General features: G+C 46.4%; 4 protein-coding genes across 8 annotated transcripts in view; 1 reads left to right on the top strand and 3 right to left on the bottom strand.

Moving 5' to 3' along the window:
- Positions 1-4,321, bottom strand: part of LOC144154927 (alpha-(1,3)-fucosyltransferase C-like) — a 36,769-nt gene extending 32,448 nt beyond the window's left edge. The window contains exon 1 of the mRNA XM_077686041.1: positions 4,182-4,321. The gene's annotated coding sequence lies outside the window, so the exon portion shown is untranslated. The remainder of the gene's footprint in view (positions 1-4,181) is intronic.
- LOC144154929 (uncharacterized) lies at positions 2,615-4,175 on the bottom strand. 4 transcript variants are annotated; one of them, XM_077686052.1, is made up of 5 exons: positions 3,860-4,175; positions 3,702-3,796; positions 3,558-3,631; positions 3,405-3,470; positions 2,615-3,320 (listed from the first exon to the last, which is right to left on the bottom strand). In XM_077686052.1, exons 1-4 carry the CDS (start codon positions 3,974-3,976, stop codon positions 3,412-3,414), a joined length of 345 nt encoding a protein of 114 aa, XP_077542178.1. In that variant the 5' UTR covers positions 3,977-4,175; the 3' UTR covers positions 2,615-3,320; positions 3,405-3,411. The 4 variants fall into 4 exon arrangements, with proteins under 4 accessions (XP_077542178.1, XP_077542176.1, XP_077542177.1 ...); XM_077686050.1 differs by having other exon boundaries at positions 3,405-3,631; XM_077686051.1 differs by having other exon boundaries at positions 2,615-3,470.
- A 3,739-nt stretch (positions 4,322-8,060) lies between the features above and the next one.
- LOC144154923 (suppressor APC domain-containing protein 2) lies at positions 8,061-19,168 on the bottom strand. The gene is made up of 6 exons (XM_077686040.1): positions 18,025-19,168; positions 17,865-17,953; positions 16,533-16,679; positions 15,474-15,575; positions 15,122-15,226; positions 8,061-14,901 (listed from the first exon to the last, which is right to left on the bottom strand). The coding sequence occupies exons 1-6, from the start codon at positions 18,911-18,913 to the stop codon at positions 14,779-14,781; spliced, it is 1,455 nt and encodes a 484-aa protein (XP_077542166.1). The 5' UTR covers positions 18,914-19,168; the 3' UTR covers positions 8,061-14,778.
- A 178-nt stretch (positions 19,169-19,346) lies between these two features.
- LOC144154922 (uncharacterized) overlaps positions 19,347-23,990 on the top strand; it is a 53,974-nt gene continuing 49,330 nt past the window's right edge. Inside the window, exons 1-3 of one of the 2 annotated variants that reach the window (XM_077686038.1) lie at positions 19,347-19,490; positions 20,243-20,456; positions 23,261-23,539. In XM_077686038.1, the coding sequence (XP_077542164.1) occupies positions 20,247-20,456; positions 23,261-23,539 (489 nt within the window). In that variant the 5' untranslated portion in view covers positions 19,347-19,490; positions 20,243-20,246. Of the gene's footprint in view, positions 19,491-19,798; positions 20,006-20,242; positions 20,457-23,260; positions 23,540-23,990 lie in introns of those variants that run through there. The other variant, XM_077686039.1, reaches the window with a different exon arrangement.

Genomic DNA, 23,990 nt, shown 5'->3' with positions numbered 1-23,990 from the left:
TGAGAAGACGTTGTTTTTTTAACCGGCAAACGATTCCACGGGGGAAGTTCCAGAATCAGCTGTATTGACTTGAAAGGATGTGAAAAACAGATGGGAAGATTCCCGTCTACGTGGCCAAAACTGGATTTCCTTTCACTTCTGTACTTGTTCATCCCTATACGGTGAAAGGGAGCCAAGCAAGAAAGCCATTCATTGATGGCTTAAGGGGTGCGTGACCCTTCTCATAGACAGCAGTCATGGACAAAGTCTCCTCACAGTTCAAGATTCAGAAAGAAAAGAAATGCACATAAAATGCATGTTCAATGACTTGAGGAAGAAAGCATCACATACTTGTGACATGAACAAAAATTAGAAGTCAATGTGCCTTCTCGTAATTCCTGTTCCCTCACTTTCACTCCTATAAAATAAAGTTTTGATTTGATAATTGAACTCAAGAAGCTCTAGTCAAAGAGCGTATATAGGTGTTTTACAACGCATATGTTGTATGTTTTATTGTCTGAGCACACCTAGAAGCAAACATCCAGCTTCAGTACTGCTTTCATGCTTGAAGGCACAGTTGACTCCCAATAATACGAAGTCCACAGGGACCACAATTCAATTGAACAAAATGCACCTGAACAGCATTGTCATTAGTCCGCAACTCGTTCTCTTTTTCATTTCGTTCAGAATCTTGACTTTTGTTGTGAAGTCGAGCTTATATGTCATGGGTTGTCGTGATAGTGCAGACTTATCGCTAAAATCAAAGCCTCAAATGTTCACCTAACTGCTCACACAGTGCTGTGAGAAACAAAGAAGGTTGAGGGCCTCACAAGAGATGTGAACATTGGCGCGAGTCTGAACTAGCCTGCTGCTTTATCAACAGTGCACTACCTTAGTTGTGATGGCACCGACATCAGTAGAGAACAATTAGGGCGCTGTTTCGACACTTGAAAATGGTTTTTTATCGAGAAATGACAGTCACCTTGATGTTTCTATTCAATATAACTTCCAATTAACTAATATAATGGGTTCTAGCTTCAAATTATTAAGCAATTTCTTCCGTTGAATTGCATGTAAAATTGCCGGAACCAGCACATTACTTCCAATTAAGTGACTTCAAGTTATTGAGAGCCTACTGTACTGTCAGTGACAAGATATGTCAGCCTGGGCGTTCTGTATCACCCAAAACTCCTTTTACTTGTTCAATAATTACAGCAGAACTGGAGCATTGTGTTTCAGTATGCATCAACATTATCTTTGTTAAAAGTACCATCCAACAGCAGGCAGTGCTCAACTGTGAATGTTCAAGAGAGCCAATTTGTGATACCGCAAAAAATTTACATTGATTTGATTGATTGAAGGGTTTAATGCGCCGGCGCAACACAGGCGATGAGGCATGCCGTAGTGAAGGGCTCCGGATTAATTTTGACCACCTGGGGATTTTGAACGTGCGCCGAAATCTCGTGCACACGGGCATTTTTGCTTTTTGCCTCCATCAGAAAAGCGGCCGCAGCGGCCGGGAATCGAACCCATGACCTCGTGCTCAGCTGCGCAACGCCTTAGCCACTGCGGCGGGTAAATTTCCATTGATGCTTAGCATTCACTTCTTATCGCATTTGGACAGTGGAGCCAGTAAATGTGCCAGGTTGGCCTTTTTGGAGTGTGCAAGACAACATTAATCTGCCCTTGTTGGGGCACGGTGCCTGGCGATGTGCCAGCAGGAATGAAAACACAACACATGAAGGAGGGTGTCGACTACTCAGTGTTAAAAACTAATAACAAAAGAGAGGTGTGAGGTTATAGGGGCAGATGCAAGCATTTTGGCTAGAAATGCTCCTCTGCAGTTATTAGCATACTCAGTCATGCATCTTTGTATCTGATGGCAGGTCATTTAATGGCAAGCTTCCCAAAGACTCGTTATAACACGAAGCTTGCAAATTCTATGTCAAACAGTGCTATGAAACATTGCCAATTCTGCATTCATCACAGATGGCTAAATAAACGATTTGTGTTTAAGTCGTCAATGCAACAACCACATGCTACGAGCTTGTGTGGCATGCACTTTGCACGATCAGGTACGTGTTGCGACTGAAGTACCGCTAGGCTGTGCACCAAGATGATGTTTTAGGTTCGACATGTTCAATGAAAACCTCTTATTAAACAAGAAAAGAATTTAAATAAAGGGGGGGGGCTTGCCAGCTATGTTTTCGTGCTCTGTTCGGGACACCACAGGGACTAGGTGAAGTTGCAAGCCACCAACAACTGATTGCATTATTGCAGTGGGTCATCTGGTTTCATTTGATAGCTCTGCCATAATGCTAGCATGAAGTTCACACAATAACAGCATGCCTGCCACCATCCTTCTGTGCCAGAATAAAGTGCAGCTGGTATTATTTTTCCGACATGTTTATCCCATATAGAGCTGGCCGGGGGCCATGGGATAGAAACGGAAGCGCAATAGCTCGTTTGTTGATAAAATTAAATTAGTAAAAAAAAAAAAAAAAAAAAAAAAAAAAAGCATTGCAGCAGCCCACAAGTCCTTGCGGGGGTAAACTGCCTCTTGACGGTCATAATTATATGTGGAACATATAAACGCCCAGTGGGGCTCATCATACCACGAAGGAAAGACCACAGATAAGCACTTGACAGATTTATTGTTCTCAAGTACACCGAACAAGCAAACACAAAAATTCATTCCGACTCTTATTATGCTAATTCTCGTGATACGCAATTATTTTTACTTCACGGACAAAAACAAAGCAGATTTTTGCTCTGTGAACGCGTCAAAAGGAGATGCCACTTTACGTAAATCACCGGCTTTTAGCTGCCTGCTACCTAGCTCGAAATTGTTGCAGATTTTCTTCAGGTCCAAATTTTGCCACGCTGGACGACGACACGGCAGAATTTTCTGTGGTCACGCCAAGCAAAAGTGCCACTTTGCCTAAATCGCCAGTTTTCAGCCTGCTTTCCAGAATTTTGCTGCGCGTAATACCAGTTGCTGCGGTGATAGCCGTACTCCAGGTGGCACCTTGAAAGGGAAGGAAAGCAATAAAACAAAAACAATATTGTGTACACACAGGACAGTTTCCAGCAGCGCGGGCTGCTGTGTGGCTTAACTTGGTTTTCGGATTTTTGAGGTCCTTTGCTGGGGCTGCTCAGGGAACGCCACGTGCTATATCTTGAAAAGAAGAATTATCACCGCCACCAACTCCACGCGAAAAAAAAAAAAAAAAATTCGTTCACAATGCCATGGTCAGTTTGCAGCAGCAGAGCGTGCCTTACCTTCGTTTTTAGATTTTTGCGGTTCCCTGCGGCCGCCGATGGAACGCCACGTGCTACACCTTGCAAAGAAGAGATCACCGCCACCAGGTCCACGCACAACGTCCATTTTTAAGCAGATCGTTGCTGCGCAGGCTTTACTTTACCTCCGTCCTAGGTTTTTGGATTCTTGCGGTCCCCTGCGGCCGCCGATGGATCGCCACGTACTGCACCTTGAAAAGAAGAAAAGATAACGGCCACCAGCTTCACACGCAACGTCCATTTTTTAGCAGATCGCTGCTGCGCAGGCTTTACTTTACCTCCGTCCTTGCGGCTCAGGCTCAGCGCGCGAAAACCATCACGGCGTGCCATGGGGTGGCACGTTTTGCTGCAGCTGAAAAAAAAAAAAAAAAGGCAAAACACATGAAAGCAAAACCCTTTCGACGGGAATATGTACTGCTTACCTTGAGATTGTTGTGCAGAACCATAATTTCGTTCCGATGGGCTTTCGCGCCAAAAAAGGGGCACTGGCGAGCAGCACGTCGTGCACCTGCTGCAGCTGGAAAAAAAAAAATAAAATAAGAAAGGGGGCAAAACTTTTGCCGGGAATATGTACTGCTACCTTGAGATTTCCTGCAGAACCACGATTTCGTTCCGACGGGCGATGACAAAGCAATTTTCGCGCCAAAAAAGTGGGCACCGGCGAGCAGCACGTCGTGCAACCGCCCGCCGCAAGCATCGGAGCCGAATGAATGAACCGGCAGGCTCGGCCGGTCGGCCGCGGCCGCAGCGCGGTGGCGCCGCCGTACGGCCAGGGACCTTTCTGGGGACCTTTTTTGGTTCCCTAGGCACCCTGGGTCGCCTAGGGAGACGGATCGCCTTCTTGAGCGTTGATTTCTGTTAACCAATCAGCGTTTCCAGCCGTTCCTCCCCTTATACGCTACTTTCAAAACAAACCCCAAAACAAACCCGCGTTCGCGCAGGGTTGCCAGAATACGCGTCCAATACGCCAACCTTAGGTCCTGACCTCACGGTCGCGGAACCGGAACGCAGGCCCGTTGCTAAATTGTGTGCTTCACCACAACACACCCTGGCATTGTTGCGAGGCCTACCTATGGGGAAACTGTCCCCCGTGCTGCAGATTTAGCTGGCTGCATCATCAAAAAAAAAAAAAAAAAAAAAACACCCTCAATAACAATAACATTTAATTCATACTCGCGGCTGGTGGAGCCCCGCAGAAGGCAGAATTGCCCATAGCAGTGCGGCTTGCGTCCTCAACCGGAGACCTACTTACGGCACAAGAGAGAGGAGAGTGGATAGGAGGAAAAAAGGGGGAAGAGAAAAGAAAAGGAGGAGAGAGAAGTATGCGAAAGGAGAATGAGGTGCTGAAAGACAAGGCAGTAAGCAAAACACGATTTGGTAATTTTGGCTAGGTTAGGGGGAGAGGCAGACTGATGACTGTAAGAGTAAGGTGGCTATAGCAAGCACTGTGCAGCCTGTGAGATAAGTTCGAGCGGCCATGAAGACAACATTCAAGCTCGGTTCATTAAAAAGACTGCTTTGTCCTGGTAACAATGATACCAATTTTATCGCAAACCTATAACAAATAACTGAGGCATTAAAAAAAACAGATGAAGCAGTGGCGATTCCCCAGCCACTTTCCGGGATTTCTCTACAACATCACAGTATCTCGTTCAAGCTATTGGTGGCCACTGACCAAAGCCATCACGAAGAAACAGAACTGGACGACTGTAGTGGGGCCTCTAGTTCCGTTTGATCGCATCACTTGTACGCTAATGTACAGCTAACACACTGATAACAATGTTTGTAGTGTTGGCCCATATTACACCACTGTAGCGTGAAATTTAAATGTTTTTCGATATTAATGCATTATTTTGGTTACAAAAACATCTTTCATGGCTGGAATTGAAGCTGAGTAAAATACCAACAGCTAGTTCTCTAAGACTGAAATTTTTGCCTTCATGGGCACTTGCAATGCTGTTATTTGCAGGGCGGAATGTTCTGCTGGGAGCACGGGGGAGCCGGGGGGGATCTGAGCCTCTTCATTTCAATCAGAAGGGGCCGACGGTGCTTTGTGTGGTGGTTGAGGTGTGGTACACGTACTAGTGCAGCAGTTCTCAACCACGGGTGTGCAGGGGCCCCCTTTTAGGCTTGCAACAGTGATGGAGGACCCCCCATTGAACAATATTGATCCATGTCATAATGCCAAACACTTTTCCATGCAGCTAAAGTCGCCCACAGATACTCAATGTCCGACTTTTGAGGCTGACTTCTATGCTGATGCATGTCATTGTCAAATGATTTGCTCTTGGAGCTAAAAGTTGCCCCAACTTTTATATGCGGCCTTTTGTGAGTCTGGCTTTTTTGCATAGCTGGCAAGTTGTGCAAAAAGCTGACATTAAAAGAAGTGTTATGCAGAGAAAAACAAACATACATGTCATGCAGCGAGGCCACATTTTTGCAAGCTTTGGCAAAAAGAAGAAATGAATGGGGGAAGAGAGAGAGTTTGGGAAAAGGCTTCAGGGACCCCTGAAATGCCCTCGCAGACACCTTGCAACGGATCCCTATTTGAGAACCACTGTACTAGTGTAGGGTGGCCAGGAGCAAGGCCGATGGTGGCGGTTAACTTTTGACATATAAGGGGCCCTCAGGATTCAGATTGCAGCAGCGTAGCAGCCTCCGTTTGCATGTCAGAGAGGCACTGGTTTTTCGGTGTGCCGCAAGAGAAGTGTATAAGCTGCACGACACTGCAGACTGGCAAGGAGAGCTTGAGCAGCAGAGTGGGGCAACCAGATGGCAGAGCAGTACTTCATGATAGGGCAGCGTACACCTGTCAAAATGCCATTAGTGGCATGTCAGTGGTGCTGTGTGTAAAGAAAACGAGCATGCGGTGAGATCTGGTGCAGTGTCGCGGATTTGGGCAGTAGAGCACAGATGCGAATCTAGTTCAACAACAAGAACAGTTGTTGATGTCACTCGCCTAAGTTTGCAGCCTCAAAGAATGAGCACAGGTGGCCCACGAGGATGACACAGCCCAATACATGTCATAGTGCACGATTTGGTAGTGTTTACAGGGAGTAGTTGTATAGTCCAGTGGTGACGCATGTCAAGGTCAGTCTGAAGGGAGGTGTAGTCATAGGGCAGTGGGTGGGCTGGAGCAGCTTAATGTCATCAGCATAAAAAAATGGCCACAGCTGAGGTTTGGAGTGGCACTGAACAGCACTGGTCCAAGCCCAGTTGTTTGGGGTGCACCTGCGAGGACTGCCATGTTGGGAGATGTTGCACCGCGGTCGATGGCATGGTGGGTCACTTTTGAATGACAAGATCCACCAGTATGCATCCCAGATGCCCTCCATTTCGATGCAACTTGGTGGGGCACGGTGCAATAGGTGGTCAAAAACTCGAGAGAAGCTGTATGAGCTTACATGGGGTACTCTGGACAGCAGAAGCCATGTTGGGCTGGAGACAAGGAACCATGTGTGAAGATTTTTGCATTCAGAACACGCCTGGACATGCGACAGAGGATTGAAGTGTTCGCGCTGTGCTTGAAAGAAATTGAGAAATCTGCGCGGGCACTGTGACCGTTAAGAATGGGTGAGACATGGGTTAGCTTACATTCATCTCGGGTCACACCCGAGCACAAAATCTTTGGCCTATATCTTTTGCTGTAGGCCATAGGATTTAGGCCTTAGATGGAGCTGTCAAGGGGTGGATCCCATCAGGACTAAGACTTTGTAGGGGTTAATGTGTGAAACTGCATCTAATACGTCTTCAAGGGTTATTTGTACGGTAGGCATCCCAGGTAAGATGAATTTCGTAGGCCGCACAGTGCCGTCAGCAGTAGAGGATGGCATTTGGCTAGCTGTCTACACTGAAGTAACTTCTCGCTGAATGCTTCAGCAATGAGGGATGGTGGGGAAGTGGTGTCACTATTGATGACAAAGGAAGGACACCGAGACTGCCTCTACTGGGAGTTTATGTATTCACAGAACAGCTTTGACAGCTCTACTAGCAATACCTTCAACAAAGCGTAGGTGGGCAATTTGAACTTTTCTATACGCCCCTCTGCAGTTGTTTGGCTGCCAACATGTCAGTTCTTGAGTGGCTTTCGTTGGCACGCTGAAACATCCTCTCCTTGTGGTTGCATGGGGTTAGGGGAAACTCCCACAGTGGAATAGATTTTTGCTAATGGAAAATTTGGCATCCACCTAAGATACAACCATTTGGCCGCAAATGAAAGCTATGGAACTTTCTCAGAACTTCGCAGTTGAAGAAAAATTCATCCTGATCCAGGATTTGAACCCGGGGACACCACTTATCAGAGCAGCGTCCTACCAAGCTAACCAGTAGGATAGCCATTTGTAGCATGTTAGAGAATTTATCGACAACTCATAATTGAGGGACCAGTGTTACAAATTTTCCCTTCGCAAGGTTATGTCACCAGTAATCCAGACAGCATGGTTTTCGTGACAATGGTGTTTAACTAGGACAGTGTCAGATGTTAGGGAAGTTAGCAGGGAAGTATAAAGGTCATAGATACCATTGATGTTGAGATACTCGTACAATATCCCAAGGTGCAAGGGCAACAAGTTGATGAAAACAGTCTGACTCTAGCTGTCTATAGGAATAAATGAGAGTGAGGGCCACAGCTTACGAGACATGTGGATGTGGTTCTAGCACCATGCTGGTGCTAAAATATGTTCGCTAGATTGAATTAAATCTGTATACTTTCTCTATCACTGCTGCACAAGAAAGCTGCCATGTAGATCTCGTTGTATCATGCATTTGAAACAAGACTTCACTTACTTCGGTCAGCAAAAGCTTCATATATTTTTATTGAAAAATATTGCATCATCGAGCAAAATTAGCATACAAAACAGTCGACAAAGCAATACATATGTACATTGGCACCAAATTATAAAATCTATCGCTGTTCAATAATAAAAGACGTTGCCATACCTCAAAGAAGGTACAATCTGAAGCCATGCAACTTGTAAGTACCCAAGCTGAATAAACTGCAAAGAAGGGCCTGAAAAGTCACCCTAACTGCAAGAGAACGGCACAGTTAGTAAGAAAGGTATTTAGCTATCTCACCAGAAAATTTAAACTTCATTGCAGTAAGAATAAACATGCTGGCTTAGAAACTTCCAGCATATGGCCACAAACACGCAAATACAAGAACAAGTCATGACACAGCAAAATTTGCCCTCCTTCACCACTGTTCAACAACCAAGCCAACAAAGTACATAATTTAACACTCACTCTGAAGACAACAATTAAGCAAACAGTAGCACAGTTTATGCAGAACATTTTTCCCACCTTAAAGGAACACTAAAGGTTGAATAACAATCACAGCTTTCTTAGCTTTTTAAGCTGTTATTTGATGACAAACGGTGCTGTATTCATTTAGAAATAAACAAGAAAGCCAGCATTTCTTTCTCCGTTTCACTTTTCTCTCATTCTATCGTGACAGTGTGTCATGCATGGAGAAGAGCAAGCACCGCGCACAGGCCGATGGTGCAATAGCAGCTGACACCTAGAAAAATGTGCAGAAAATACAAATGGTAGGCCAGCAGCTACCCACATTGTCTTCACCAATAATATCCAATTTTCGTCATCTATACATATTCTGGTGGTAAGAATAGATGGCTGTGCTCGTGTATACCTTCATAAAACCTTTGACTACATTTGTTGGCAAAGGCCAATAATCTGGTGCAAACAAAATTGAGGTAGTGAGGCCTGTGCGGCAATGCTTGTAACAAAGCTTATGTTTGCGCCTGCCAAAAAACATGCGTGCAACTAATGATGCCAAATACCTTTATTTCATGTGCACACAGTCCTACCTCGTATTTAAAAAAAATGCCAAACAAGCTCCACTAATTGAATTTCGCCATTCATAATTTGCGATGTTACAAATTGTAGAGCGGAAAAATGCATAGGACGGCGATACCGGTTTTCATGCTTTTGGCATTTTTTACACTGCTGCCACCATGAGCGGTATATTTATATTCATGGCATTGTAATCTACTGATACAGGCCTTGTTTTCACACTTTAGCCTCTCTTCACGGCTGTGTGTTCCAATTTGCAGACAGCATGTAGACAGCTGAGGAAGCAGTCTAATTAGATGTCTAACTAGGTGCGAAAGCAACGAGAATTGAAATGGGGCAGCTGCTACGGCGGCAAATGCAAACACTGCGGCAGGCATGTCAGGTGCAAGTCGCGGTTTTCATAAAAGACAGGTACATTAATATAATAATTATGAAGCAATTTGAAAACATAACGAAAAGCAGTTGCACAAATAAGAAATTACAGGGAAGTTTTGAGTTAAAAAGCACATTTGCTTTTTGCCCATTATTAGGGCTCGAGGTCACTGCTGTGCTTCGCAGCTGTTTACTTAGCAGTCTACTAGGGTAATTGCAATGCACCCCTAGTAGTACTCGCCTAACGCATTAGCCTACACTAGGGATACTTCTGCAGTGTCATCCCTTGGCAACACTTGACGATTTAACAGAACGGGCAGTTACATGCTGAACCACAAGGAAATAGTTTTAAGCATTTAGTACAAGACACGTGTTTGCAAGTCCGCCACACAGTTTTCATGCATCATGTACAGGCAGTGCGGCTAACTTTCTAGTAAAAGGGTTAGTGAAGCTAGGGCACAAAAAAGGCAGCACTAGCATCTTTTTTTGGTGGGCGGGACTGAAGCGATAGAACCACGAGTAGTCTCATTTCCATATCCCTCCGTGAAAAAGGCACAGTACTGGCTCTTCAAATTTCGTGTGGACTAGTGCAAATTCTGAAAAAATTACACAGACGTATGATGCAAGTGAAATTCTCCCAGAAAAAGTCACTTGGCATCCTGATTTCACTCAAGCGGGTAAACCCACAAATTTTTGCAAGCCGTTATCTATCGATACTTAAACTGATCGTTTTATTTTTTCTCATTGCAAAATTTGTCGTTCCAACTAGCTAAACTTGTGTCGTTAGCGTAGAGCATGGTTTCTCAAAGTGGGTTCCGCGGAACCTAGGGGTTCCGCAGGCCCCTCCTCAGGGTTCCGCGAGCCACTGATAAATTTTCCCTGGTTCCGCAGTCGCAAAGTATTATATGGTGAGCTTGAGGTGCGATCGATTTAAGGAACCTCCATTACTCACGCCCGAGTGTCAGTAAGCACATCTCGTCGCATAACAGAAACACGCGAGCTGCGCAATAAATCTCGCCAGCAGCTTGTAGCCAGCCAGACTCCGAAAACTGGCCACGTGGTTAAACTATTGCACTTGAATCTCGGCCTTATATTACCCCCATTCGCATTTCTCCTGTTTGGAGATAGGTGCCGCTAGCGTGCGCATTCGCGTAAAGTCGACGGGAAAAAAAAAACGATACCCTTGCTTGCTTTTGAATTTATTGCACGTTAATGTAGCATGAACGGAATGAAAAATAGTGGGAGGGGGGGAAGGGGGGGGGGTTCCTTGGCACTTAACGGAACTTAGCAGGGTTCCCTGGGACCAACATGCTTGAGAACCACTGGCGTAGAGGATGGAATGTTGATAACATTATTTTTCAATTGTGCCCCAAAGTAATCGAAAATGACTAAGGTACCTTATAAGCAAATCACTTGTGCTAACTTGTATAGTTTCCTTAGAGGGGAAGAAAAAAAGGGGAGGGATCAAAGCCGTACATTTGTTACAGCACCTGCTTCACAACATGCAGTGGTAGAATAGATGACAGGGCTCTTTGCAGAGGACACTGCTTGGTTGTGTGCAATTTTTACTACATTTATTTGATGGAATCCTAATATGAAGCCTTCTTGCACCTTCAGGAGCTACAAAAATGTTCGCAAGAGCTTGAAATATGACAACTATTGATGCCAGGAAGCACACATTACATTTATCAATCATCCTGCAATTCACCAGATTTGTACAATTCTAACGCACACTTTTTTTCATTGAAGCAGCCTTAAAATCTGTGTGCGCGTTACAATCGGGCTTATAAGTAAAATCGAATTTCAATGTTACCCGCTTTAGTTTTAATGGCAGCCAGAGCTGGATAAGAAAGTTTATGAAGCACAGAAATTTTCACTGCCACAGTTACGTGTGCCAAATAAAATGTTTTCTGCCAGGTACGTGATGTCATGTCTTTTACAGCTGCACAGTAGAATAGGCGACAAATTATTTTCTCTAATTTTCATCAGTAAACTTACCTGCGCATTAAAATCGTGCAAATTTGGTATTTATGTTGTGATAACACCAATTAAATAGCATGATACATTAAAAGTGGTAGTGCTCCTTGGAGATGGCCGGAGAATTGAGGCTCGTGTGTGTCAACTGTACTTGTGTTAAGCTAGGTCTACCTAAAGTTACTACTAATTTAGCTTTTCTACTTCTGGAAAGATTCCAAGCATGCAGACACCCATACAGGTTATATCTGGCTTGCTTTATAAAGCATCTGGCCACTTAGAAGAAGACCAAAATGTCGCAAGCTCCCTGCAGCACTTCCTGCACTATGCCAATTTCATCATAATTTCCAACTTTCCTTTCTCCCCACCCCCCTTCTTTTATATATATATTTCTGCTAATGAGTGTAACCTCCAGTATTGAAAAAAAAAAGGGTAAAAATGAAATTACGGGCATCAGGAGTACGGGAATTCACTTCCAAACAATCACTGCCAATACAATGGGTGCAAACACTCACTATGTAAACATCAGAAGCACAGAACCCATACAATTGATGTTCATTAACACAGAGTTTCAAAATTAAGCTATACAGGTATTCTGTAATATGAAATACGCAATATCCATAGAAAAGGGGAAGCATTATACATTAAATATTTGGAAGCCGGCATGTGCAACATGCATCAGTGAACTGAATGAGAGTAGGAAAGCGGCACTCTTGCTTAGCAACAGCGTGTGAAGAAAGCATGGTCTTCAAACTACAAATTAGGGACAGAGCTCAAAACCTCAGTAAATGAGGCAATCCCTTGTTATGAGCGACAAGCATTACAGCAGGCACACAATCAACCGCACACCGTGGTCGTCACTGTGGTCTATAATGAACAAGAACAGTAGCATACAATTGCGCACCACGCAAGGAACAGAGGTGATCTGCTGGATTACTACTACGCTTTGCTCACCATTAACATGTCGCAGGCTCGTAATACTGCAGGGTCCTGTTTCCATGTCTCAACCAGTACCACTCAATATAGACACGTGCCAAAATGTGGTCCCAACCAGGCAAAGGCACCTCTACAATGCGACATACAGACCTGGATGTCATGCACAGCAAAAAAGACCCAATACTTGAAAACACAAGAGTAGCCTTCGCACAACCGAGAAGAGCATGCTGTGCCTAAAGCGGCTGGCCCCTGGAAGCACTTAGACCCCCTCTGCAGTTACAGTTTCTGCCACCTCAATTATCAAGAAAGTGCCCGATAGCTATTCAGTTGACTGGCTGCACTTGGTGCAGGATAGAAGGAACAAGTAGCCCCGGCACTGCGTGCATGCACTTTGTTGCGCACACATCGTGCTGGCACATGCATAAGCTCATCAGATAGATTGATTATGAGGTTTCACGCATTATGAGGCGTGCCGTAGTGGAGGGCTCCGGATTGGTTTTGACCACCTGGGGATCTTTAACGTGCGCCGAAGTCTCGAACACACGGGCGTTTTCGCTTTTTGCCTCCATCAGAAGCTCATCAGATACCAAGCTCAGAAAAGTGCAGGCACGAATTCGAATGCATGTAAGTCTTCCCAAGGAGCATCATTCAAAAGGGCTTCTAAATGGTGCTGTCACAATGCATTCTGCCAAATAGGTGGTCATGATCGTCATAATTATCATGATGGCACAGAGCACACGTGAAACCTGTGGATCCATTTAAGACCTTCAGAACGCAAGGGTTTTCCAAAGCCCCGAACCCTAAGCATTATGATCCACCAATACATATTTCTTGCAAGTGTTGTGAACCAATGGTGATCAGCTGGCTCAGCCTACTTTCTCGGGCCAGTAATGGATTGCCACAACAGCCATGATCTGCAAGGGCTTTTTGAACCTCATGAGCTATTCTAGGGCCTCATCGCATGCTTTATTGGTGGCCCACCTGCAGCTGCCACAGACGGACATTGATGCGGCTTAAATGTTTTTTTTTTAATGAAACAAAGCTTTTACTTTATTTCAACTAGAAAACCGAGATGGTGCAATAATTGCTTCAGTAACACTGCTTTCTTGGGCTGCTGAGAGACGGCTGTTTGTGCGGGCATTGTAAAACTACTAAGCCGTCCCAGGACTTGATCACACACTGGCAGACCACTTGGCTTCACTGCTTTGCATCCCTGTATCAGCACACCAATGGTGACAACTCTGCTTGTTAGGTATGTGGGCAGCACCATCTAGGGGCCTAAACAGAACATTGGGACCGCACCGCTCATAACGCATGACCCACCAACTGTGAATGCTTAATTTTAGGATATGTAAGGTTCACTGCAATACCACTCAGGCTAGCGGTTTGTAATACCTAATGAAATTGGATGCAGAAAATGTTTTCAACCTGGATTGAGTGCTCTCAAATAAACTGCTCCCATTATACACACGAGGGATGAATACTCGTGGCATGTGATCCGCCACCGACTTGCAACAGAGTAAACATGTTAAATACAGCGTTAAGAGCATAACGGAAAACTCCTCCTCAAACTTCTGATGGCACTTTATGTTATGACTTTACATTTACCCCAAGAAACCTAGTTTTTGTGATCACTCAGGATTCCTGTACTTGGCAAAGGATGATATCATATGGCTAAGATTGCCAAAGGCAATATTTTTCACTTGTATTCATCAGCACTCACTTCTATATAAACCTTTTTTTTTTTTGGTTGAATGATTGAAATTGCACATCTCCAGCTTGTAAATGCTGTAGGTGGTATGGGATATGCAATAACTACATGTACAAATAGGCAAAATAAAATTTATGAAGTCTGGCTCGCCGTCCCAAGCTTTAACCTTTCAAATGAATTTTTCAGTTGAGGCCACAATGCTCTTAGTCACTCGTGCTCCGATTTTTTGAGGGCAGGAGCAACCAAATTTGTTAGCCCATTTCAGCAACACCAGGCCCCCGGACTTCCTCTCTAATGTTACGTGGCTTGCAGAGTAGTTCACCACTCCTTTACTGTTAAGGGAACAGCCAACAACTGCATGAAGGAATGATGCAAAAGAAAAGGTTAGAATCTGGAATTAATGGGCAGAGAGCCACCTAGCCCATTAGGCATGCCACGGTGGTGGCCTCGCCTGGGGTTTGTTTAGTGCACAAAGGCATTCTTCATTGCTGTCACCGTGGGATAAAACCCTGCTCCATAACCTCCTGTGCAGCAGTGGCAGGTGCCCTGGGATGTCACAAGCTTGCCACAATTGTGCGCAGTGGTGCATGGGTAATACTCTGAGGGGCTCAGATGGTTCTATCAAGATGAATTGCAGTCTTCAAAAATCATTTAGAGTCTTTTAAAGTTAACACATCTTGGACAAAAGAGCGACAAATTCACATGAGTGTGGTCTCGTCAACAGGAGCCCTGTGCTGTGATCGAGCCTGGAATAGCTCACGTATCAGCGTGGCCTTCTCTCTTTCCAGTTGTGCAATCACTTCACTCTTCTGGCTCACCTCCTGAAACAGAAAGAAAAAAAGGACAACAATGCAGCCACATTCCCTAAGCAACAGTAAACCACAATAATCTTTTGGCATAACTTGCTCTACGCGGCAAATAATAATGTGCAATCAATAAGGACCAGGTGAATCTGTGTGCCCGCAGGGCATTGAAAATGTTTCATCTCCCACAAAACTGTGGCATAAAAGTTCTCTGGATGTTGCTTTGCTTGGTGTGTACCTCAGTTAAAAGGTGGTTCTGCTCCTTCAGTCGCTGAACAATGGAATTCTGATGAACTTCGTAGGATGGGGGCTGGACAGCCAGGTTCATGTGCGTTGGGAAGCCCTGAAAGTAGCAAAGTGAATTCGAACAGAATGGAAAGCACAATCTTTCATCAAACCACCGAGACAGTCGTACTGAATAGACTGCTTTCCATTCCAGCTAGTTCAATTGAAGGAAGACAGAATGAGACATGGAATGAACACTCTTTAAGTCTGCACCATCGACAGCCTAGGACATCTTTCTGGCAGAAAATATGCAGCATTTGGAGAGTTTGGACAAAAACAAGACACGCTGCACTTTTGGCACTGACCTTGTCTGAGCTTTCAATCAATGCGTTGAGGTGCTGATTAGCATCCAAGATCCTTGCCATTTGGAACCTAAGCCTCTCGTCTTGGGCGTCCATTGAGTACTCCTGTTTGAGACGTAAAAAAGCAAACAAAACAGGTGCTCAAGTTCAGTAAAAGGTCTGATGGAAAAGGCAGCCTGATTTCTTTACGCACATGCTCCACTACTATTATAGCATCTGAAACCAGTTCCTCACAAGAAGCATTCTCTAGTGCTGGTAACAGTGACTGCACAGTACAGTGACGATGTAAAAACTTATTACAGCCAGACGGCCAATCCAATGTTCACTGAAACCAATATCCACTGAAATTTCTGAGGAACATTGGATTTAATGGTGGTGCGGAACTGTAATATGGCCATGTTCGAAGGGCAACTGAGGACCATGGCTTGCTCAGCCTATAGGCGACCAGTCGTCACCATACTGGGAGTGACAGCAAAATGGTCCTACACTGCTGTACTGCAACAGCGTTTCATTGGGTTAGAGGACGACTGAAGTCAATTATCACTCAGTGTGGCCGCGTGACAGCAGCTGGTAACCTCCAAGTTCGATGGCCATTGGTTTCTATGAGCATGGAAATGGCCAAACAGGGGTACTACGGAAATGTGAAAGCCAAGTTTGAAGTTAGGCAATGTGGGGGATTCAAAAGCTACTTATAAAGCTACAAGCACTGATCTCAAACATTTCGGTGTTGTTGCTTGTGCAAGTTTGGCCTAATTTTAGCAGCAGTCTTAACTAAAAAGCAATTGAACAAGGCATGCAGAACAAAAATATAAGGTGAATTTCCATTATACGCTGACCACCGTAAGGTGACATCACTTAGACAAAACAGAGAAGTGTATTTGGCAGCAGCAAAAATATGCTGAAGATAACAAAAAGATGCAGTGAAAGAATAGACAAAAAAGCTTAAGAAAGACGTAAAACTAACGAATAGAAGTGACAACGCTTATTTGGTCACAGCATGCAGTGTACCACACTGCGCCTGTTTGGCTTGTGCAAAGTGTTGCCGAAGATATCGGTGCTTACAGGTGTTGCATGGCACTTCCCAGCTTGCTGAATTTTCTCCTGAACAGCACTGATGCGCTGCTGGTACCAGTCCTTCGCCCTCTCTATGGCCCGCAGGCCCTGCTGAAGGGCATCCTTTTCGTGCTCCAGTTGCTTCATGCGCCGCAGCTGCAAGGGCCACACAGTCCTGGTTAAAAGACACACATGCAAATCCCAACCAAGGGCGGCAGTTGGGATTGGTCAAAGGTGGTTAATAAAATCTGACAGAGCAAAATCACATCTACCCGCGAAACATAATCAATTCTGGCTGATGTCTCTCACTCCACTATGACAGAGTGCTTCACAGTGAAGTGAGTTGGTCCATCACAGCCTGAGCAACGCTCCCTGCTATGGAGTGAAAAAATTCTACAATCGACTCCGTTAACACTAAGTCCACGGGGACCACAAAAAGCTGCGAATTAACTGGACTTCCAATTAAAAAGCACAAAAACAGCATTGTCATTAGTCCACAACACGTCTCGTTTCTTAATTTTCTACAATCGACTCCCGTTAATACAAAGCCCACAGGGACTGCAAAAAACTTTGAATTAATGGGGCTTCCAATAAAACAAAAAGCACAAGAACAGCATTGTAATTAGTCCGCAACATGTATCTTTTCTTGATTCCGTTCAGAATCTCCATTTTTGTCTCCAAGTCGAGCATACAACACTATTGAGATTTACCTTTAAAATGTGCTACACAAACTGCTCACAAGGCACGTGCACAACAAAAAAAAAAGGGGGGGGGGGGGTGAGAACTCCCTGATGATAGTAAGACCCCCACCCCCCAAAAAAGAAAAAATAAAGAGATGCATACGCTGGCGCGAGCCTCAACTGGCCTGCCGCTTACACTGCCTCAGTTGCGATAAAGCGGAAATCAGTACAGAACTTGGCGCTGTTTTTGTGCTTGAAAATTTTGAATTTTATCGAGAAAGGACAGTCTGCTCAATGCTGTTATTCAAAATAACTTCCAATTAACCGATGTAATGGGTTTTAGGTTCGAATTATCAAGCAAGTTCATTCACTGGATAGTTTATAAAATTGCCGGGACCAGCACATCACTTCCAATTAACCAAAAAATTCCAATTAAGCGACTTCAAATTATCGAGAGATGACTATTCACCTCAGTTCAGCTAGTGAAATTCCCAATTATAGACATCAGAAAACAATTAGACAAACATTACTAGGACTGAGCTTCTTGAGGTCAGTCAGCTAGACGTCCCTGCAATTTTATTATCGCTACAGCTTGTCTTTGGCTACAAGTGTGCCCGTTCATAAAAGGCACATAGAAGGAATTCCGAGCAAATGTCATTACCATGTTATATTCTATGCCATGACCAAGTGTATGCCTACGGGGTTCTTTCTTTCTTGGGAACTTGCGCTCTGGTGCCGGCTTGCACGAACCTGCGCGTCAAAGTAGGGCGCGTGGGGCAACCGCGAACCTTCGCGGAGGAGTGCTTAATTAGAGCACATACTTGCAGCCTCTTCGGGGCTCTGTTGGGGATTCTTGTTCTCCTTTTGCGCGTCCGGGTTGCGCTTGTGGGCGTGCGGTGGCTGCGTTTTAGCCAGCTCCAAACTTGGATCGGGGGTCTTACTCCGCACTCTGCTGAAGCGCAAAATTCCCGAAGACTCAGCGGGCACTTGCTGGGATCCGTTGTGCAACCTGTTGTCACTACGGTAACCTCTTAGCTTGCCCGGCAACTCGCGAGAGCTCGCTGGCAGTCGACGCGAATCTCCCGTAGTCCTTGGCTGTTCAACGGCGCCCGTGTTTTGGAGTTGCGGCACACTTACGGAACGCTGTTGCGCCGCCACAACGTTTGGCCGCACCGTGGCAGTGTTCGAAGGCGGCCGAACGGCCGACAGCCTGTTGAGAGAGCGGTCCGAGCCGCCGTAAACCTTGGCCGAGGGCCTCGCGTGGTTGTTTCCATGCCCGCTTGACCTTTCGACACGGTCAGGTAACGGCACGGAAGAAGGCCGCCCCTTTGGTTCGGCGACCTGACCCAGAGGTTGCGGCGGTGCGGGCGGTGCACCGCTGCGATGTCTTTGCAGCACACCTTGTTGCGGAGGCTGGCGGTGGTTGGACACGCGATGACGAAGAAGGCAGATCTTGAGCCCAGCACAAAAACGCTCGAACGTTAGCTGCCCGTTGGGCGGAGTAACTTTCTGCAGCGACTCGATGACGCCGTTGGGGACGACAGAGGGTGCGTCGCGGCCGCTTGCCCAACGCGCTTCGATATCCTTGAGACTGATGTGACCTGCCTTCTGATCATCCATAATATCAAACAAAGTCTTCATGGCAACGACGAAACGTTTAGGAAGGTCGTCTAAGGAAGGCTTGATGTGACGTTGAGCCGAGCTTGACATGTTTCAAAAGTACGCACTGAACGTATTAATCTTCCGCACACTCGACGTTCGGGGAGGGACGTTGCGGAGACCGTACCCGCCACGAGGCCGCGAAGGACGCAAGTGGGGCAAGCGAGCAGGACGACACCAAACCAGCACCTACCCGCTACACTGTCCTAAACAACACAACATTGACTTCGCTGTACTGGCTGTGCTGGCTTTGCTCTTTGCGAGCATTCGCGAGCAATGCGAGTTACGGGCTTACTGGCTGGCCCGCGGTCGGCTCGAGTGTACGACTCAAGACAGAAGTAAATAGCAAAAACCTAACACAAACGTTAAAAATGTTTAACTTTTGGCAATTTTTATTGTATGTTTTGACTAAAATAGATAAGTTCTAGCGAATTAGTTTGTGCTATTATTAAGTACCAAGCTGTGATGATGATACTGCTTTCGTGAAACATTTCATATTTCATTTTTTTGTGTTCGATCGGCGCAGTTGTGCCGGTTGTGCCGTGTGCTAAGTGCGCTTTGCCGGTCCTCGAGCGTTTGGAAGTCCTTGTTACGTTGGACAGCGATCGGTAGGAGACGGTAACAATCGGTATGGGTTACATATCAAAGTCACTGTCTGGACGCGATTTCAGCAAGGGTTTGATGCAGCAGCTGTAGTTTGCTGCATCAAGGCCTGCGTGATGCGCGGAGCGAGTGATAGGCCTAAGAGAGAAAAGGACCCTAGCGTTTTTTTTTTTTCCCCCGAAGCATGTTCGTTTTGCGATGCGTGAACGGGCGCCACGTATTAGCAATTTAATTAGGAAGGAAGGCAGCGGCCGTTCGTGAAGGTTTTTTTCTTTTTTTCTCCCTCTGTTTTGCAAACGTGGTGTTCGAACTGCGAACGCCGCTCTGTGGCGTTCTTCGATGGCTAGCGTCCGGCGAACGCTTCCCGGGAGCCTCGCAGCAGGCAGTGTTCTCTAAAAAGTTGTGTGAATTGTTAGTTTTTACAATAGACGAGTTATGTGAAGTGTTAGACTGCGTGTGCAGGGAGAAAGGTTGCCGGGAAGTTGCCATTTCAGGAGCTGCTGTGCGCAGAACTCTGCCTGTAGTACCGCTGCGTTCCTGGTTCGTGAGGACAGCGCGTTTATAGTCTTCCTTTGTAAATCGTATGAGACATGCCGTAGGTTTTATACATATCCGCGGCTGCTTGTCTTTATATGCATGGCTGTATTTGTGTGGGCTCTTTATCATTCAGGCTTTTTTTTTAAAGCATTTTGCCTGTTACAAGTTGTTTTTCACGAACATGCCTGTTCTCTTTGGAGCTTCCAGTGTCGGGCTGACTTCGGACCCTTCTGCTTGCAGTATCATGTCGAGAAGAGCCGCGCCGCCCGATAGCCCCTGGCAGAATGGAATGCCACCGTTTGGGCTGTGCCAGCAGCAGTTCAATCCGATGATGAATTGTGGCCCCATGTGGGCTCAGCCGGGCCTCCCCTTTGTAGGGAGCATGGCTCCTGACATGATGAGGTTCGGAGGCAACGTTTCCGCTCGTTCGAACTTTAGACGCAACTATGACCAGGTGAGCGCAGACTTCACAGCCGGCACTGGCCTGCCCCTCTCTTTGTGCCTTGATTTTGGTATGCCATTGTTTGTACCTGCTGTGTGAAATTGTTTTGTCTGGAAAAAAGCCGCATTGGCGATGCTCCTTGGGCTGAGTTTGGAAGCCCAAAGAGGTGCCACATTAAGGCGGGCTGCCACCTGACGGTCCCCAAGAAATCGCATGAGCAGCCCTTGCAGTGGTTGGCTTCATTTTCCTGCTCGGGTTGTTGTACCCACACCTGTGAATTGTCAGGCGTTGAAGGAGCTGTAGCATCGGACTGAAGAGAAAAAAAAAGACGACTTCTGGCTGCCCTCTTCGTCTCGCAGATGTATTGTTTCGAAGGTTAGCTAGTATTGAGGGCAGCGCTTTTCACTGCTCGTGTGTGTGCATTCTTGCTGTCACACACTGATGTGTAGCAAGCTAGTGCTGCTGCAGATGATCAGGTGGAAGCTGACTACCACACACGTTGACCACGAGAAGAAAATTTGCTATAGTGCACCTGTTTGATGGAATATTCTTGTGTTGTGTTGTCTGGCATCCAGAGAAACATTATTGCTTTGTTCAAAACCTGGCTCCACAATGTAGTGTATCATTTGGTTGCTGAGGTGCTATCCTTTTTGTTTGTCAGATGGAATCAGTTTACAGTGGATAGTTTTCATCTCCCCAGCCATTCTGGTACTTGCCAAACTTGGTGGGGGCTGGGATGTGCATCATTTTTTTCTTTTACTACAACAGAACAATTGGTCCATAACTGCTGAAGCAAGAGCAGCGCATTGCTGTCTATTTGCTGATTTGCTGGGATGTTGCCAACAGCAGTCAGTTTGATGCCATATAAAGGCTTGTCAACCTGTAGGTGGCATGCACTAGGCCTTCAACCTCGTGGCGGCACTGCTGCGTTGTGTCCCCTGGCCTTCACCCTTGGGGATGTGTGCATGTGAAAGGGGGAGCTGCTATCCATGGCACATTTCGTCCAAAGGTGGACGCAGCATTGCTTGCATTCTACGAAGATTGTTCCTGGCATGGAGTGGCTGGTGTATTCAGTGCTAGGCCTAGTTCATTGATGAATAAAAGTATCGCTTGCTGCGGTAAGAAATACTGAACCGCAGTGCACCTTTCTCCTGTAGAGCTCTGCGCATGCGCTACTCTCGCTCCCAGCAACCGGTCCGCCATTCTTGGGGGGGCAAAATGTAAACAAGGCGATGCCATATTGAGTTAGCTAGTTGTGAACGCCGAGCCAGCTAAGTTCTGCTCCGTTTTCTGAGCCATGAAAGCAGCCGACAGGTAGGTGCTACGGCTGCCATCGAAAAATTTCTCTGCCACCGAAACCATGCTGGGCGCCTGGGATGGCTTCCTCAACTGTGCAGGGCAGGGACAAAAAAGGGCGCATGCTTCTATAATCCCCCATGTGTGGTTCGGGCGGTCGCCACAAGAGGGCTACGCTACTGGAAAAAGGTCCATTGAAGTTTGTTTCGAACAGTGAACCTCCTTGGCGGGCTACCAACGAATGTGCCTTAAAGTGGAGTGTCCTAAAACTCTTTGCCGCCGTTGCTGCACTTAGCGAATGTGCAAATCCTGCTACTTGTTGCAGACCATGCATTTCTCTGCTTAGCATTTCAGATGCTGCTTTCAGACAAGGCACTTTTTATGTAAATCAAAAGCTTGAGAAAACGAGCCACTATTAGGGTTGGCTCTCGGTAAGCTTATCACACAACCTTTGCATTAATTGATTTTATTGATACCTTGAATGCCACAGAACAAGTGGGATGTTAAATTAATGGTGTGCACTCTTCAGCTTTTAAGTAAATTTTAAGTCTGCACTCCTCAAAGCAGGCCCTGAAATATAGGTGAAATATCAAATGAACATGCTTGGAAGGTTTCCAGCTGGGGCACAATGCTGTTATCGCCTACCATGGCTCATGTGGAGTGCCCTGTGCATACCACCTGTCTGCACTGACACAATGTGATTGGTCAAGTGCACGCATAAAAACCTGTTGATGCTGGCTAGATTTATTGGGGTTCGACACGCGTAGGTGTACCGGTTTTTCATGAAATTCCTGTAATGCAGCATGAGCAAGGCAGCACGTTGTGGTAGATACAGGCAGTGAGCGGTTGCGTCACCACAGTCAGGATAGGGTTGGCATCTTGCACTTTGACCTAAAGGTAGTGCACCAGACCACATACCCTTTTGGGAGGCACTTATGCTGGCACCACTTTTAAACACTGGCACCCTGCCACACTCAGCTTGGACCTCTGCTACCGACATCACTTCGAGGTGAGGTCCCCAATCCACTTCTGTACCCTCCAAAAGAATGTACTGTACACTTGAATTGAGCCTCCTACCAGGAGTCCTGGACTAATTGAACTGAAAATATGCGCGTCCTTTATTTTGAAGCACATGGGAAGTGAAGAGCAGGGTGGCAACCCTGGTCTCCCTGCTTCTATTGTGTCGAAGGCATTGTGGAGGGCGGGCTCAGTGACCCTATCTTGCCCTCGATGCGGAAGTATGGCAGGCTGCTTCCTGTTTGAACTGGTGTGGAGGAGTTCAGAGACTTTGGCATGGTGCTAGCTCTTCTGCTGGAGGCTGTTAACCTGGCAGGGCCTCTCTGTAGCTACCATCATGACTCCAGGGCCACAGGCAATGTCGTTACATCGCAGCCTAGCACGTGGATAGAAACTAATTCTCTAAGCTGTGGCTTTCGCAATCTCCAAAGTTCATGAAATGGCGGTTGGAAAGGACTAGCACACCCTGGTGCGGGAGCTGATTCTGAGACTGGCTTGTGCAGCCGGACCGCTACAGCAGGCCCCGTCAGCCGTATGGTGACCGTGGTGGAAACCGCCCGAGCCCGTATGCCCGTGGCGACCGCAAGCGCCCGGCCCCTGGGCACCGCTCTCGATCACCTGCGGGGAAGAAAGCCAAGCGCCCAGAGGGGGGCCGCAAGCCTGAGCAGGGCAAGCCGAAAGGAGCCGAAGGGGCTGGCGAGGCAGAGGAACAAGATGGGGCGGGCACTGCCGCAGAGCTGTATGACCCTGCTGAGCCAACCTCCGAGGATGCCGGGGATGGGGTAAGCAGCCCAGGTTTGGATGGATGCGTTACTCTGGCGTCGCATTGACTGACCAAGCTGCCCAACTACTGGCACCAGTGAGCAGCGTTTTTCAGTGCTAAGAAACCTTGGGCACATTTGAGGCCAAACATGAGCGCTTAATAGAGGAGAGCAGGGATCGGTTAATTTGAAACACGCATGCCACTGGGCTAGTGATGAAAGACAAGGTTTTTAAAGGCCAACTGCACTCAAAGTTTCGACCCCTTGAAAACCCCATTTACGTATAGTGTGCTTAAAAAGAAAGCAACATGCAAAATACAACAGCTGAAATCGGGGGCGGATCCAGGCTTTTTCTGAGAGGGGGGTCAGCTCCTATCAGTGATGATGATGATGAGCAGGAGGAGGAGAAGGAGGAGCCTTATTTATTCACTGAAATTTCGGGAAAGCAAAAACGCAAGGAATACAACAAGTC

This window comes from Haemaphysalis longicornis, unplaced genomic scaffold (genome assembly GCF_048455015.1).
Source record: "Haemaphysalis longicornis isolate Haplotype H1 unplaced genomic scaffold, Haemaphysalis longicornis Haplotype H1 scaffold_1, whole genome shotgun sequence".
Classification (NCBI taxonomy): domain Eukaryota; kingdom Metazoa; phylum Arthropoda; class Arachnida; order Ixodida; family Ixodidae; genus Haemaphysalis; species Haemaphysalis longicornis.
The sequence above is the reverse complement of the archived record's forward strand: the minus strand, read 5'-3'. Positions and strand labels throughout refer to the sequence as shown.

Excerpts from the sequence above, each read along its gene's own strand:
- LOC144154929 (XM_077686049.1), bottom strand. The coding sequence starts at position 3,976 with ATGCTTGCGGCGGGCGGTTGCACGACGTGCTGCTCGCCGGTGCCCACT. Across the intron at positions 3,797-3,859 it reads GTTCTGCAGGAAATCTCAAG|CTGCAGCAGGTGCACGACGT; the intron begins GTAGCAGTACAT and ends TTTTTTTTCCAG. Across the intron at positions 3,632-3,701 it reads TTCTGCACAACAATCTCAAG|CTGCAGCAAAACGTGCCACC; the intron begins GTAAGCAGTACA and ends TTTTTTTTTCAG.
- LOC144154923 (XM_077686040.1), bottom strand. The coding sequence starts at position 18,913 with ATGTCAAGCTCGGCTCAACGTCACATCAAGCCTTCCTTAGACGACCTT. Across the intron at positions 17,954-18,024 it reads GAGCCCCGAAGAGGCTGCAA|GTTCGTGCAAGCCGGCACCA; the intron begins GTATGTGCTCTA and ends TTTGACGCGCAG. Across the intron at positions 15,576-16,532 it reads GGAAGTGCCATGCAACACCT|GAGTACTCAATGGACGCCCA; the intron begins GTAAGCACCGAT and ends CGTCTCAAACAG.